Raw genomic sequence first — 14,994 nt, 5'->3', positions numbered from 1 at the left:
ACTAGAATTCGCAGTAAATAAATGTGGCTCAGTGCAATTACGCTACGGTGGACACTTATTCAACAAGCATGTGGCCCGTGGGCTCAAGATGTATTGGCGGTGCTCGCAACATCAGGTATACAAATGCAAGGCACGTATTAAAACCAGCGGTCGAGAATTTGCAATTTGCAACGGTGAACACAATCATGACATCGTCGAAGGCCCTCGGTCGTATGGCGCACTCAAACGCCTTAAACAACGGTTAGCTAAATCGAAACAATGCATAGGGCAATCTCAATAAAAACATATTTGTAGCAATAAAGGTAATCATATACCGCAAACCTAAACAATCACTCTGTGTCTCCTTCCTAAGCAAACGATTTTACTAATAGATAGTTTTTTTGAAAATCACCTTATTACACTAAAATAACACAATGTTTCTCTTTTGCAGCTGTGAATATAGAATCTTTTCAGCGGCCGGTCCCGGAATTCGCTTTCCGTTCTTCTCGACGCAAAGGTAGCCATCTACTGGTAGTAAATGGAGTCACGTTTTTCAGAAACAGACACCGAAGTCACAAGCAATATTGGAAATGCAATCAGTATTATAAATGCAAGTGCCCGTGCACGGTAGTTTTCTATGAACATAGCTCTCATATCACGATACTGTATGATCACAATCATGAAACTGTTACAGCGTCCGCAGGCTTATCTGCCTCAGGTGATGCAGCACTGCAGTATGACGTATATTCGAAATAAACGAATTTATCCTCTAATAATGTAGTTTATCTATACCTTAAATACCGGAGATTGAGCTGCTTCAAAATGACTAATCTTCATTTCAAACGTTGTTTCAGAAATTTATTTCACAAAATCAAGTCGTGGACGACCGGCAATTATTATCGATGGAATCAAGTATCTGTTTATGTCGGAAAATCATAAACGTGTAGTTTGGCGCTGTTCATCGATGGCCACTAGCAAACTTAAGTGTCCCGCCCGGATATTGCAGTATAAAAATCCGGAACGTTTTGTTATCCACCGAGAGAAACACGTACATGCTCCGCTCAAAAGACACAAGGTGGCATTCATCAGCCAAGATTTGCTTACAATTCTGCCGGATTAATACCATTAATAAAACATAGATTGATGAATAAAATACAGCAATTCCAGTATTTTTTTCGTTTTAATTGAATAATTTTATTGACATAAAATAATGTCGATGATTTTGAATTTACTAACTCATTGCTTATTTTCAGAATATAAAATAACAAACAGTAGCGGCAAGGTATTGAATTATCGAAACAGTCAGAAAGGTCGACTGCAGCTGTCTTGCGATGGTTTTTACTATGTCAAGGAAAAAACCGTTAAAGCTAAAGAATACTGGCGGTGCATCTATTATACAACGAAGATCAAATGCCACGGAAGGCTCCACACGATCAATGGAGAAATTTTGCATAATACGCCACACAACCATCGACCCGGTCTATTCAAGCGTGCCGACTACAATCGGTTGTCAGAAATACTGATCCATCCAGATGAACAGAAATCATTGACTACTATCCCGACAGTTATAGATTCATTAATTAAAATAGAAAGAAATAAACTTTAAACACGTTTTCTTTGTTGTTTCGAACGTTCTGAAGACGAGAACTACATTAAATGTTGTAACAGCTAATATATGTTTTCTGTGATTTTAGAAACAAATACCATAGGAGCCATTGAAGCGTTGGAATCTCCGGTGCTACAATTTGCAAAAACTCAAAGAGGTAGAACGATGCTTATCTATGGCGGTTACAAATACGTGGAAAACCGGCAAAGTAACAAAAACGTTTTCTGGAGATGTTCAAAATATGTTAAGTATGGTTGTCGCGCAACATGCGTAACATCTAAAAACCCCAACGAGTACCCAGTACGTGTCGCCGGTAGTGCACATTCTCATGACCCAGAAAACATTTATCAGAATGAGAAAGATTATAGCGACAGTGATCAGAATATAACATTTCAAGTTAGATAGCTAAGTTCATAAAGGTGTTGAAATGCTGGATTTTCTGAACAAAATCGAGTTAATAAAGATAGCATTCAAATACCATTTTGATTTCCTTTTTTAATCAGCATTTATTGTAAGTATCATTGTTTTAACTAATAATTTCTTTTTCGGTTTTAGCCCCTGCAGCCTTCGACAAAAAGTATACTGAACATTTCGTGATACCACAAGTGGATATGAAAGTGGCAGTGTTCGGTCGATCACAACGCGGAGCTAAGAAGTTGATCTACAATGGTTTCGAATACGTGAAGGACCGAGATTTCACAGATTCGACAAACTGGCGCTGCTCGTTGTTCAAGCGACGTAAATGCCGGGCTCGTGCCATTACCAAAGAAATCAACGGAGTGACTTACGTACGACTAACAAATGATAGCCACTGTCACGAAGTGAGAGAATATCGCAAATCTCATCCTATGTTAGTGGTGTAAACAAGGAATGCTGTCAAAAGTGCAACAACAATTGAGCAGGTTGTAATACTCGAAGATTGCAGACCTGCTTCTAAGAATATATGCATGTGCAAAAATATCTTGAAGATCTTGTAAAATTTTATTTTACCACAATGGGCCTTTCTATGTAAAAGACTTGTGATACAGCTTAAAATACGTACGCTTATGTTAGCATTGTCTAATTGTCGTTGATTTCCTCTTGTTTTTACTTCAGGAAAGGAGATATTCCAAACAGCCAGATTTGGAATCACACAGCGAGGCTACCAGATGTTAATGTATAAGGGATATGGATTTATCAAAGATCGCCAATCGTCTAAGTCTTGCAACTGGAAATGTTCACTCTTCCGTCGGTTGAAGTGTCGGGCCCGAGCCATAACAAGAACGATCGAAGGGGTCAATATGGTGAAAATCACAAACTCGGTTCATACACATGATAAAAGCGAATATAGTCGATATTTGACAGATGCTTCTTTTGATGAGTGTTCGACAAGAGTGTAGTTATTATGGTGACAAACAATTATTACACAATTTATATGACTAATATATAGAATGGAAGTTTGGGATCTATCCTGCGAGGTAGATAACTTGACAAACTAAATTGCATTGCGCCGCCATTAGTATTCGTGTTTATATCGGTATTATGTGAATCATATCGCGAAGGGTTCGTCTTGATACTTTCACGTCATTCGCTCCGAATTGACTAATAGCGAACGAAATATGAATGGCAGCGAAATCAAGTTTGCGATGTCATGTCACACGCCTCCAGAATAAGCCCCATTGCAAAGTACAAAAAATAGAATATCGCTGTCATGTTAGAAGGCTTGCAGAGGCAGAGCTAACCGCTGGTGAAAATAAAGCTGTTAAGCATAGAAGCGTTGTATGTGTTTCAATCAAACTATCACCGCTGTATTTGATTACGCGCGTAACTAACGCTCTTCTGATAATTTTATTTTTTTCAGAATCGTACACAACAGCATTTTTTGGAACGACTCGCCGAGGCTACCAGATGTTACTACATGACGGGTTTGGCTATGTCCGTGAAAAGCAGAAACACAACACTACCAACTGGAAGTGCGCACAGCACTCCAAGTTTCGCTGCAAGGCCAGAGCTGTTACTAAAAAAATCCAGGAAAATCATTTTGTTCGAATCACGTGTGATAGGCACACGCATCCTCCGCCTGTGGAACGGTTAAAGATGGAAATATTTCATGACTGCTAGCTATCAGAACGTGTTGCTTGACGAGCACATTGTGCAAACTACGCATAAGTAACGAGAAATGCGTGCCGCTCAAGCTAGAGCCTTCTCTATATAATACTTTGGCACGTTTTGAATGTTTTGAAACAAGCACCAAAATGTTTTGTGCTACTCGAATTTTGTTCGAACTAATCGGAAATCGAGCCCGCAAATATGGTTAACCGATCCGTAGTAACCATAGCATCACAGTGATGACCAAATGATGAAAAAAATGTGTTTCTCTCGAATGTTGATTAAAGTTGTATTCTAGAGAAAATAAATAATTTGCTAGATACGAGATGCACTTTGATATTTTTACCTACTAACTGAATAGTCAAAATTCTTTAAACTAATCAAGTTTCTTTTCTTTTTTAGACGACAAAAATGGATTCAGTGAGCGAGCCTATTATGAATACACATCCAGAGGTACTCAATGCTTGGTCTACGATGGTTATCATTTCAGTAAGAACAAGACGAATGACGGCGGTGTTCGGATTAATTGGAAATGCCGATACTATCAGCGCTTAAAGTGCAAGGCACGCGCTCTCACTAAAACTATCAATGGAAATGACTACGTGAAAGTCTGTAATCCACAGCATACACATGTTCCGTCTGTTGATGGGCGAGACGCTCGGAAGAGACGTAAAAAAAATGCATTTAGGATGGCATATGAGCAGAAGCAAAGAACAACCATGCCGTAAAGATTACGTGAAAGTAGACTGTAATAATTATTTAAGCTTTAAAGCGTTCCAAATCACTAAATAAACATTATATTACCTCAAATTCGGCTTGAAAATTTCCAAGTGGCCATTTGAATTCGATTTCCTACCTTAGGTAACAAATTTTATTTTGTTTTTTAGACAAAGGAGAAAATCCGACAGATTTGGAACTGGCTAAGTTTGGCTCAACACAGAGAGGACAACCGTTGCTGTTGTATAAAAGGTACACCTATATTCGAAATGGCGAATTCAGTGGAACGATCAATTGGCGTTGCTCAGCTTACCGAAATCAAAAGTGCAAAGCGAAAGCCATAACCGTTAAGCACCATGGAGAGGAGTATGTTAAATTATCTAATTCACATCACAATCACGAACCGAAACGGAGTAGTGGTAGTAGTAAACGCAGACTGAAGAAGACTTATGCAGCTAGTCGTAATTATTGTGGTATCGTTGATGATAATCGTGTTGATGATAATGATAATGATGATTATGATGACATCTTTACCCTTAATTAAAAAGCTATCCAGTAGAAACCTGATTCAATTTGTTTCACTAGACGGCACATAATTTTGCTCTGCTAGTGTTTCGCTCCTAATACTTGACCCCCTTTTTCGCGACAGGAAACATCATTTACGTACTATCGAAGCGCGGGACGAAGCACCTATTCTACGACGGCAATACGTATACTCCCAACGAACGACCATATCCGGGACAGCGTACACGAACATGGAAATGTACTCTTTACTATCGCCTGAAGTGTCGTGCTCGAGTTGTTACCAGTGAAACATACGGACTACCGAAACTGCGTGTAGTAGTAGCGGAACACACTCACGATCGGTTGTTTCCATATTTAAGCGAAAAACTTCGCAGTATCTTCTAAACATTCCATTTCTAGTCAAAAGGCGATTTCTCGTTGAAATAATATGCTCATAAGGCTACTGAATTAATTAATGTGCGTTAAAAATGTTCGATTATTTCAGGTTTAATTTTTATAGTATTGCTGCAGGCTTACGATATTTTTTTATTTCTGGAGTGTGATTTACTCGATACGAAGGAAGCTATTTAAGTTAGAAAAAAGAGAAAGGTAATTTCACACCACCACGATTAATAGTTTGGCATAAGCTGGGGACTTTACTTTTCACACGCCATAAATTTTGGATTTAGGTTTAATATTGAAATAGTCACATAAGCCATACCGAAATGATTATTATGCGACCTTTCTAAAACTAAATCCAGAATTCTACAAAAGCTGCATCAGTTAAACCCCCCGCTAGTATCGTTCTTATGCCTGACATTATCGTGGTTTATTCGATACGATTCTCGCGCCTTGGAAGGGGCGGTCAGAAAGTAAATATGATCAATAAAATGGAATTACAATTATAGTTCACATAATTGTGAAGTGTCTTATTCTCTAGTTTATGTTTTTTATAGTTTTTAGTATAGTTTCTTGATTATAACATAATTCATTTTTTCAGATATGGAACTTAACATAATGACCCAATCGTTATCGTTGACTAAGGATGAGAGCCAATTGCCGTTTGAACAATATCTTGTTAAGTTACAGCAAGAGGTACAGATTTCAACAGTTGTGGGTCAACGTGGAAAAACGAAGCTTCTTATTGAAGGCTATACGTTCATAGTGAACAAAAAATGCAAAGAAAAGTTATATTGGGGATGCGCCAAAGCAGTACCTTACCGTTGCCGAGCGAGACTAATAACTGATGTTAACAACTTTTGTGACGTAACATTCAAAAATTTAATTCACAATCACGAACCGGGATTCCGGTTTCAACAAAAACAATTCCATTTACAGAAATAAATTTGATACAATAAATAAAAACACTGTTTGAATCCGATCTCAAAATACTAACGATCAACAAGTTGTATGAATAATGACATTGTATTTTAATTTCAGAGAAAAAACCTCGCATCTCTAATATTTTGGTTCTTGACGAGTGGACTTTCGCAGCAGGTCAACGTGGCAAACCGAAATTGGTGGTAGAAAACAATTCTTTCTTTCGTACAAAGGGAGATTCACAACGGGTGTACTGGTCATGTTCAGCTTACAAATCTAAAAAATGTAAATGTAAACTCGTTACCCATCGTGACAGCATGGTTATCAAGTATACCAGCAAGTACCATACACACCCGGATGAATTCAAGGATGAATCTAAAATTGTTAGAATTGAGGCCGATATCGATGATTTTTACGTACCTCCGTCTATGAAGCTTAATAATACTACGAATTTTTAGCGATGTACGACAATGTATTCTGTGAATTTTTATTTTGATTAAAATGGAACATTAGAACGCTGCAATACAAGCTCAAATACGATTATGTGATGACACTGTAGTAGTAGCGCACATATTTAGTTTTTTTTTGATTATTTGTAACACAATTATTGCTCTTATTTACTTTTCTTGCAGGTACTATGAAATGTATGGAAACAGAGTTGCATTACGACAGCGGAGATATATATTTTGTCCCGAGTCGCAGAGGAAATCCGAAAATGATGATTCACGGATACACGTACGTTCGTAATAGTGTGAATTCCGCTAAAACCTATTGGATTTGCTCGGCTCGTAGACTAAAATGCCGTTCAAGAGCGATTACCTATAAGGGAACCAAACGCATAACAGTTAGCACTCAAGCCCACAATCATTTGCCATCGCTGAAATAAGGTACGCATCACAGCCTGCGACTGAATTAGTTGACAGATTAGATTTTCTTTATTTTAGGTCACTATTGCTATTTTTGAATCATCACATAATATTAACTGGGGAAACCGTGCAATAGGAAAAGCCTATTTGTATTCCGGTGTTCAATAGTTAAGCAGCCTTTAAGTTGGCACTAGCACTAGCACCGCGTTTGTCCTGTACACTAACAGCTAGCTACGAATAAATACAGAAGGTCACGCTCCACTAACGAAATGTAGCACTGAGACTTTGATTTGGTTGCAGCAATAGTCAGGCAAAATCTTCCCACACTTTTTAAGGATTTTTGAAAATATACAGTGGAATATATCAGTTAAGATTAAATATAGGCTATACCTCTTCAATCAATTGTTAACTTCGGGAAGCTCCCATCATTATATAGTGCCCAATGTATACATGAATGGTGAAAATTGTTAGTGCGATTTTTCAAAACCTTCATTATTACCTCTAACAAAGGCGTATTGTATGTTGTTGCTACTTTCTGTAAACTATGTTAAATAATGACTGCTATCGTAGATGGATTGATTTAGGATCCAGATCATTTCAATTGTATTATTAAACAAGTAAACCGTTTTAGTGCCACTGCAAAGTCTTACCCGGATTATAAGGACAGATGGAAGCTACTGTTTCAGATATGAATTATATTAATATTACATAACGAACATTATGCTTTTAATGAATTTAGGTCGATAGTAAGCATATTGACTCGAAGAAACCTCGTAGAATATGATTGCTATGACTCTACGTAAAGGTTCAAAGGTTCAATACAGTAATATTAAACAAAGACGTATAGTGCTCAAAAGTCGACCCTTATCAAAATTAGCAAATTTCTCAAACCCTGGTTGCATCAATAAAATGGTTTAAGTGAATTAAACATATATAATATTATTTTAAAATCGGCGATGTCCCCGGGGGCCAGGATCTAATAAGTTAAAGTCGATATAACAGATCTTCATTTGTCATCAATTTGAAAGTTAGCCAGTAATCAAAATATAGTTTCAATCTTTCGGAATGGAATGGATTGACGGTTCTGCTATTAGTAATGGTTTTGTGTTTCCTCTAAGCAACATATGACTGTGCGTTGTGTGTTTTTAATTAGCTAGCATCTAACAGCTTATATTGACTTATACAATCATGGGATGTGTACTTAAAAATACCTTAAAAAAGCGGCATTAGGTACTTTTTGTAATAGACATTTAAAAAATTAACGTAAACCTAAGTTTGGTATATCGTATACCGCATAAGCATAACATATTGAAAATAAACTCTAAATGATCAACCAATTGTAACCTCTTAGTTTTGCAGTGTGCAAAAAATCAATTAAAATCTATTAGCTAACATATTTTGTTTTCTTTCAGGCTTGTTACCGTTTTTGGAAAAGCAACGAATTCTTCAAGCTATGCTGCGTTTCAACAGACAACGTTTTACATTCCAGCTAGGTTTGCAAATGATCATGGGAGCTAAGGGTCATCCGATCCTGCAATTACGCGGATACACCTTCTGTCGTAATAATACTCATCAGTACAAAACTTATTGGTTATGTACAAAAAGTCGATCACTCAAGTGTCGAGCGCGTATTATTACTCATGACGACACTGGCGAAGTTATTTTGAAGAATCAGAACCACAATCATGCACCTGGGTTTGGCGAATAAGGTTGAAATAAATTGATAAAAACTGGTCATAATGTTTTACTTCTGAGCAAATCATGCCCATTATATTACCAGATCGTTTTATTAATGTTTTCGTTTACTTGTTTCAGGATTGAAGAAAAAGTTCAAAGAATTGGTATTTGTTAGCGGTCAGCGTGGAACTCCAAAACTGATTGTCGACGGATATTCGTTTATACGGAATAAGGGTAATTTTAAGACTACCTATTGGCGTTGCACGAAACATCGCGCCTTTGGTTGCAAAGTTAAAGTTACGACTAATAAAGATGATAATCAAGTGTGTATAACTGAGCCCGGACATAACCATGCCGCAGATTATGTGCAATATGCTTGAAAGGAAATAAAGACTAATAACCAAGTGCTTCGATTTTTTATGTATGAATCACCGATGTTGAAATCAAGCTAACAAGTTATCGCACATCGAACTAATTGGGATTTTACTTTTTTAGGTACCCATTTCTGGATTACGAACTTTCCAAACAGTTATACCTACGTTCCGTTCACCTATATTACTGGTCAGCGAGGGGCTCCCAAAATTCTATATAGTGGCTTTTCTTATGTCTGTGCAAAACATATCAAAAACCGGAAATACTGGATTTGTGCTAAGCAACGCAGTAAAAATTGCAAGGCGCGCATTATTACAGATTCAGAAGACAAACTATTCATTACTAAAAATCTCACTCACAACCATATGCCAGATGAACTGAAACCCTAAGTGCATACTATACACTAAGATTATAATAGATTAAATTTTGTATATACCTTGTACAAATGAATATGATACAAAAATTTGAAAACGCCGTCCTTTATCCGCAATCGCAAAGAAACCTGCATTCAGGGGTGGTCCGATGACTTTGACTTAATTTTGATTCATTTGACAGTACCGTCTCAGCCGAGCAAAATTTGACAAAGTTGTATATGGGACATTTGTAGAACTAGTTATTATTTACAATTTTGCTGGATGCAGTTTTGTTGAATCTTTTGTAGTTACGGTGCATAATGCTAATATTATTATTGAGGTACTAGCGTTGGAGCACCGTAACTACAGAAGGTACAGCAAAACTTTATCCAGCAAAATTGTAGATAATAACTAGTTCTACAAATGTTCCATATATAACTTTGTCAAATTATGCTCAGCTGAGACGGTACTGTCAAATGTATCAAAATTGAGTCAAAGTGATCGAACCGTCCCTGCCTGCTTTAAATTTTGGTCAAAGCTAGAAAAATAGTCGCTTTTTATTAATTGCTAAATTATTTCTTTTTAGATTTTGATGCATATTTTGACTCATTAAAACCATTTATGGCGAGAAAGGATGTTATCACGCTCGATGATCAACAATTGGACTTTGCACCAGGTCAACGAAACACCAAGTTGCTCCGAATCAACGGATACTGTTATGCAAGGAACAACAAAACACATGATACAACTTATTGGGTGTGTCGAACCAGAGTACACCAGCGCGCTTGCAATGCCCGAGCTGTTACAACTTTGAAAAGCAATGGTTTACACAGAATTTTAATTACGAATCCTGTTCATATTCATGAACCCAATCGCAGAAAAGTTCCTAACGCAGTAAAAACCAAACCGCACACTAAACACAGACCTCTTGTTGAGGAGATAGTTTCGTTCACGTTCGATTAAAAAAGATTTTATATGATTTTATATTTTATAGTTTTTAATGAAATTGGGTTTCATACTTATATAGTATGTATTCAGATATGTGCTGGAACTAATATACGTTATGTTTCAGATTGCGGTTCATGGATAGAATTTGCTTTATCGGAAACACCATCACCGATACCGCCACTGGTTTCGCTTCATCCCAAAAAGTATAGAAAATCCATCAATAAAACTAAACCTGTAGTTCTAGATAATCAGCATTTGGTCCTATACGAATCACAGAGAGGGAAATATCTATTGGTAGTAGATAGTTTTACGTTTTCCAAAAACAATATTGTTGCTGATACGACATACTGGGCCTGTCGGGTCGTCACTAATCACATTAAATGCAAGGCTCGGGCCAGTACCACACGTAAAGCCAACGGAACATTTCGAATTGTTTTAAGTAATGCGAAACATAACCACGCACCCAAAATACACAAAAAAGAGCTAATTCAATCGGAAAATGATCACAACGTGTTTTATCTGAAATCTTAATGCAAATAAAATTCTGACTTGCTGGATATGAAATTAGTACTTTTTTTGTTGATACTTGCTTGTCGTTAAATGATTTAGCGTATTATTTCCTTTACTTTCAGTCTATGTTACCGAGAAAAAAGGTAGGCGTGCGAAAAAACATATAGACAAACTGGATATTGCCGATATATTAAGACGACCTTCGGAACCAGTGCGCCTTACTCCTTGTCTCCTGGGCGGGATGAAAGCTCACTACCGCGGTAACCTATTTATGTTTCATTACGGAAAAAGAGGATACAAAATTTATCGTTGTACACAATATTATCAAGACAAATGTTCGGCTAAGATTTTAGTTAGCAATTCGAAAGTTTATCCCATAGATGTGGTGCATACACACGAAAATCACGAGCATTGAATATAGCATAATAAAACAATAAAACACTTGTTTAATTAGGATAATGTTTCATTCTAGTAATTAGTGAACCGTTTATGGGAATCGGAAAGGAACTAATTGCATTATATGATTTAGGTGTTCCGCGCGTCACGAACGACTATCGCAACAACCCTGCCGACTTCGAACTGCCAGATCCAATACTGCCTGGAGTCTCAGTGCTGAGCAACCAGCGTCCGGTTTCAAAACTCACTGAAGAAAAAGGTACCTTTTCCCTATATTTTGTTCAAGCGACATTATACAAATATGTATTATTGTTTATTTCAGAAAAATCAAAAGTAGCAAAAATAATTGCTGATTCATATAATCCGGAGGTGTCCACCAATTTTAAACCTTTATTGCCATTGAAGCACGCTTCTCGCCGAACAGCAGCGAAAAAAGTCGGAGGTTCACCTTTGGATCTGGAAAAACTGACTATTCATGCGATACCGCATTCTATGCAGGTGGTGCCGACCATTAAAGGATGTGTTGGGATAAATCACGGCGGTCATCATTTTGAGTTTCATTACGCTCGCAAAAGTCACAAGGTGTTTCGATGTGTGTGGCACGTATCACACCAATGTTCAGCTCGAATAGTTGCCTATAATCGCAAAGTTTATGTGGTTTCCGATGAGCACAAGCACCGTGAGTTATCTAGGTTTGAGGAAAATGTGCTGGGAAAAATGACGCTGAAGACTTAGACTTCTGGAGTGCACATATTCAAAACAGTTCAGTACTAATTCCAGTTTCAATGGTTGTAATACAATGCTCAACGAATAAATTGTCCTTCAACTACATCATATCGCATCTTGAACTTGCATACTCATATAAGACAACCCAAATAGAATGCTGCTAATGTTTGATTTCTTCTACAGCTTCTAAGTTCTCGAATGCTCAATACGTCATGAGCCTGAAAGGATCCCCTCAATTGTGTATAGATGGGTTTACGTACACAAGGCATTGTGTGAATGATGATACCATTTATTGGCGATGTACGCAGTTCCGAGCTCTTAGGTAACAATTTTAACAGGAGTTATATTCGCTCGAGTAACTAACTTCGTTATTCACAGATGCCCAGCCCGACATCGTCAGCGCCGTTGCACAAACTCGCTGGTGGTAGTCTGTGCCAATCATAACCATGGTATCTTAGAACGACGAAAACGTGGTACGTTGAAAGCAATTCTGGAACAAAGGAGCTCGGCTAGTGGTCACGTGCAACAAAAGCGTCCATTACGACTTTACAACCGAGGGGAAAGTTACGAGACCGAGTATCATCTATTTTCAAAATACATTGAGTAACAATAAAACTAAATTATGTAAATGCATACGTGGTTGACTGTACTTCGTCGTTCGGACAGGTTACTCTCAGGACACTTAGTGATATTCTTCGTTTGCTCTTGTAGATCATGCGGCGACCATTCACTACAGCATAAGTCGCAAGGGTACACCACAGCTTGAGATCGACGGCTATAAGTTTACACGACAGAAGATATGCAAATCAACAATCCGTTGGGAGTGTTTGCAAACAAAGGCATTGCTATGCAAGGCACGTGCCACAACTGATAACAATGCTGCAGGATTCGTGCAATATTATAACAATTATCACAATCATCCACCATACATAGCACGTCGGAAAGCAGGAGACCTGCAACGATTGAAGCAACAGAGAGCAGATTTGATGAAACACTGCACGTGAAATTCATTTTAATAAACGTTTTTAATAAAGTCTCAATGAAAATGGCAAACTTATAATTCTTTTTTAGTTCTGGGGGCAAGACAAAATATCTCTCATTTCTAACATGTTATTTTTATTTCAGGTGCTGAGCAACCCGTCATAATCAGCTTTCATAAAGGCCGTAAAGGTTCGCTACAACTAGAGATGAACGGATTCCGGTTTACCAGGATGAAAATACTTCCAAACACCGTTCATTGGACGTGTCTGCAAAATAAGGCCTTGGGTTGTAAAGCACGTGCAGTGACCAATAGCAGTTTAGATGGTATAGTCAAGAGATATAACAACATACACAATCATCCACTTTCGATGGAGCGACGCAAAAGGGGTTACTTGCAGCGAATCAATGATAAAACTATTTATTCGACAAAGAAGAACATGAAATAAAATATATTTTGCATTATTTTAGTGAGAGACTTTGTTCGGAAAATACAACATTTCCTATTGTTGACGATATTATTCATATATTTTACGTTATATTTTTTAGAGTTTTATCAATTGAATGTACACTATGTTGTGAGCAGAAAAGGAACTCCTCAGCTGATGATTAATGGGAATTGCTTTTGTCGACAGAGAGTACGACATCGAACGATTCGTTGGCGATGTGTTCAATCCAAAGCGTTGAAGTAAGCACGTTAGCTTATTTGGGCGTATTAATTCACGACGTTAAAAAATATTTTCAGCTGTATGGCACGAGCAACCACTGATCGTCACTGCGGAGGAAAAGTTGTTGCAATTAGTGGTGATCATAATCATCCGCTTATTAAAGAAAGGCGCAAGAACGGAGAGTTGCGCCAGTTGCTTGCGATTAGACAGGCTGAACGAATGCAGCGTGCTGTTTTAGCACAAGATCACGTTATGGCAAAAATCTAATAAAATTATTGATAAAAACGATCATCCATAATTTGTACCTCTAGAATGATAGAACAAGCGAATACAGTTGTATAAAAATAACGGATTAAAAAAACTTTGCAGATTGCCGATTTGGCGAATCGCAGGTTCATGCAATATTGAGCAGTAGGGGTAAAATCCAACTGATGATTGACGGCTACACCTTTTCCCGGGAAAAAGTCAGACCAAGAACTATACGGTGGATTTGCAATCAAGCGTGGATCTTGAAGTAAGTACCTATCTTTTTTGACAAAAAATGTATGACTTACCTGACAGTGCGTGGTTTACAGATGCAAGGTGCGAGCAACTAGCCAACGTCACAGCGGAAAGCTGATCTCTATACGCGGTTGCCACAATCACGATGTAGTGATAAATCGTAGGCAGCGCGGTGAATGTAAAGTTCTCAAACAACAAAGCATTACGAACTCTGCACTCTTAGCAGAACCACCAAGAAAAGGTGGTCGACCTAGAAAACGAAATATTTAATAGATTATTATTCCGTAGATATTCCTTAGGTTTTATTTCTGTTTTGAAAGTTAATCTATTGTAATTTGTTTTTTACCTATATCGACTAAATCTTTTCTGATACCATTGGTTTTACAACAAGTTGCGACCAACTGCAGTCACAAATGAATGGACATATGTTTACGAAATCGCAAATTGAGGAACGAATGATCATAGGGCTATGTAGTGATAGTAAATTTTTATAAATATAATTAAAATTAAAATTATACACCAACTATAATTTGTTTCGCAAGTTTACTGTCAGTCACATTAAGCGGACCTTAGAAGTCTAAGCGATCTCTTCGTGGCGGCCATTCGTGGAAGGAGAATTCACGTCGCAGTAGAACCATGCAGAAAATAATGAAAACATGAATGTTCACGTCCGATAAATAACTGTTTTCCGTCTAATTTACGATTAATAATACACCTAAGTGCTCAATTCGATTTACCATTTCAAATAAGCTAGTAATAGATATTTTCTATTTAAAACAAAATGT

General features: G+C 37.5%; 1 protein-coding gene across 15 annotated transcripts in view; it reads left to right on the top strand.

The window, feature by feature from the left end:
* LOC128744302 (modifier of mdg4-like) overlaps nt 1-14,994 on the top strand; it is a 52,790-nt gene that overhangs the window by 28,014 nt on the left and 9,782 nt on the right. The window contains exons 5-6 of one of the 15 annotated variants that reach the window (XM_053841199.1): nt 11,470-11,595; nt 11,659-12,173. The exons of 7 other annotated variants lie outside the window; for them this stretch is intronic. In XM_053841199.1, the coding sequence (XP_053697174.1) occupies nt 11,470-11,595; nt 11,659-12,071 (539 nt within the window). In that variant the 3' untranslated portion in view covers nt 12,072-12,173. Of the gene's footprint in view, nt 1-2,140; nt 2,479-2,680; nt 2,980-6,334; nt 6,709-6,846; nt 7,102-7,158; nt 8,358-8,895; nt 8,992-9,252; nt 9,527-10,068; nt 10,461-11,469; nt 11,596-11,658; nt 12,174-14,994 lie in introns of those variants that run through there. 7 more of the 15 variants (XM_053841250.1, XM_053841368.1, XM_053841242.1 and 4 more) reach the window with 7 other exon arrangements.

The sequence above is a fragment of the Sabethes cyaneus genome, chromosome 1 (assembly GCF_943734655.1).
Source record: "Sabethes cyaneus chromosome 1, idSabCyanKW18_F2, whole genome shotgun sequence".
In the NCBI taxonomy this organism is placed as follows: Eukaryota; Metazoa; Arthropoda; class Insecta; order Diptera; family Culicidae; genus Sabethes; species Sabethes cyaneus.
The sequence above is the reverse complement of the archived record's forward strand: the minus strand, read 5'-3'. Positions and strand labels throughout refer to the sequence as shown.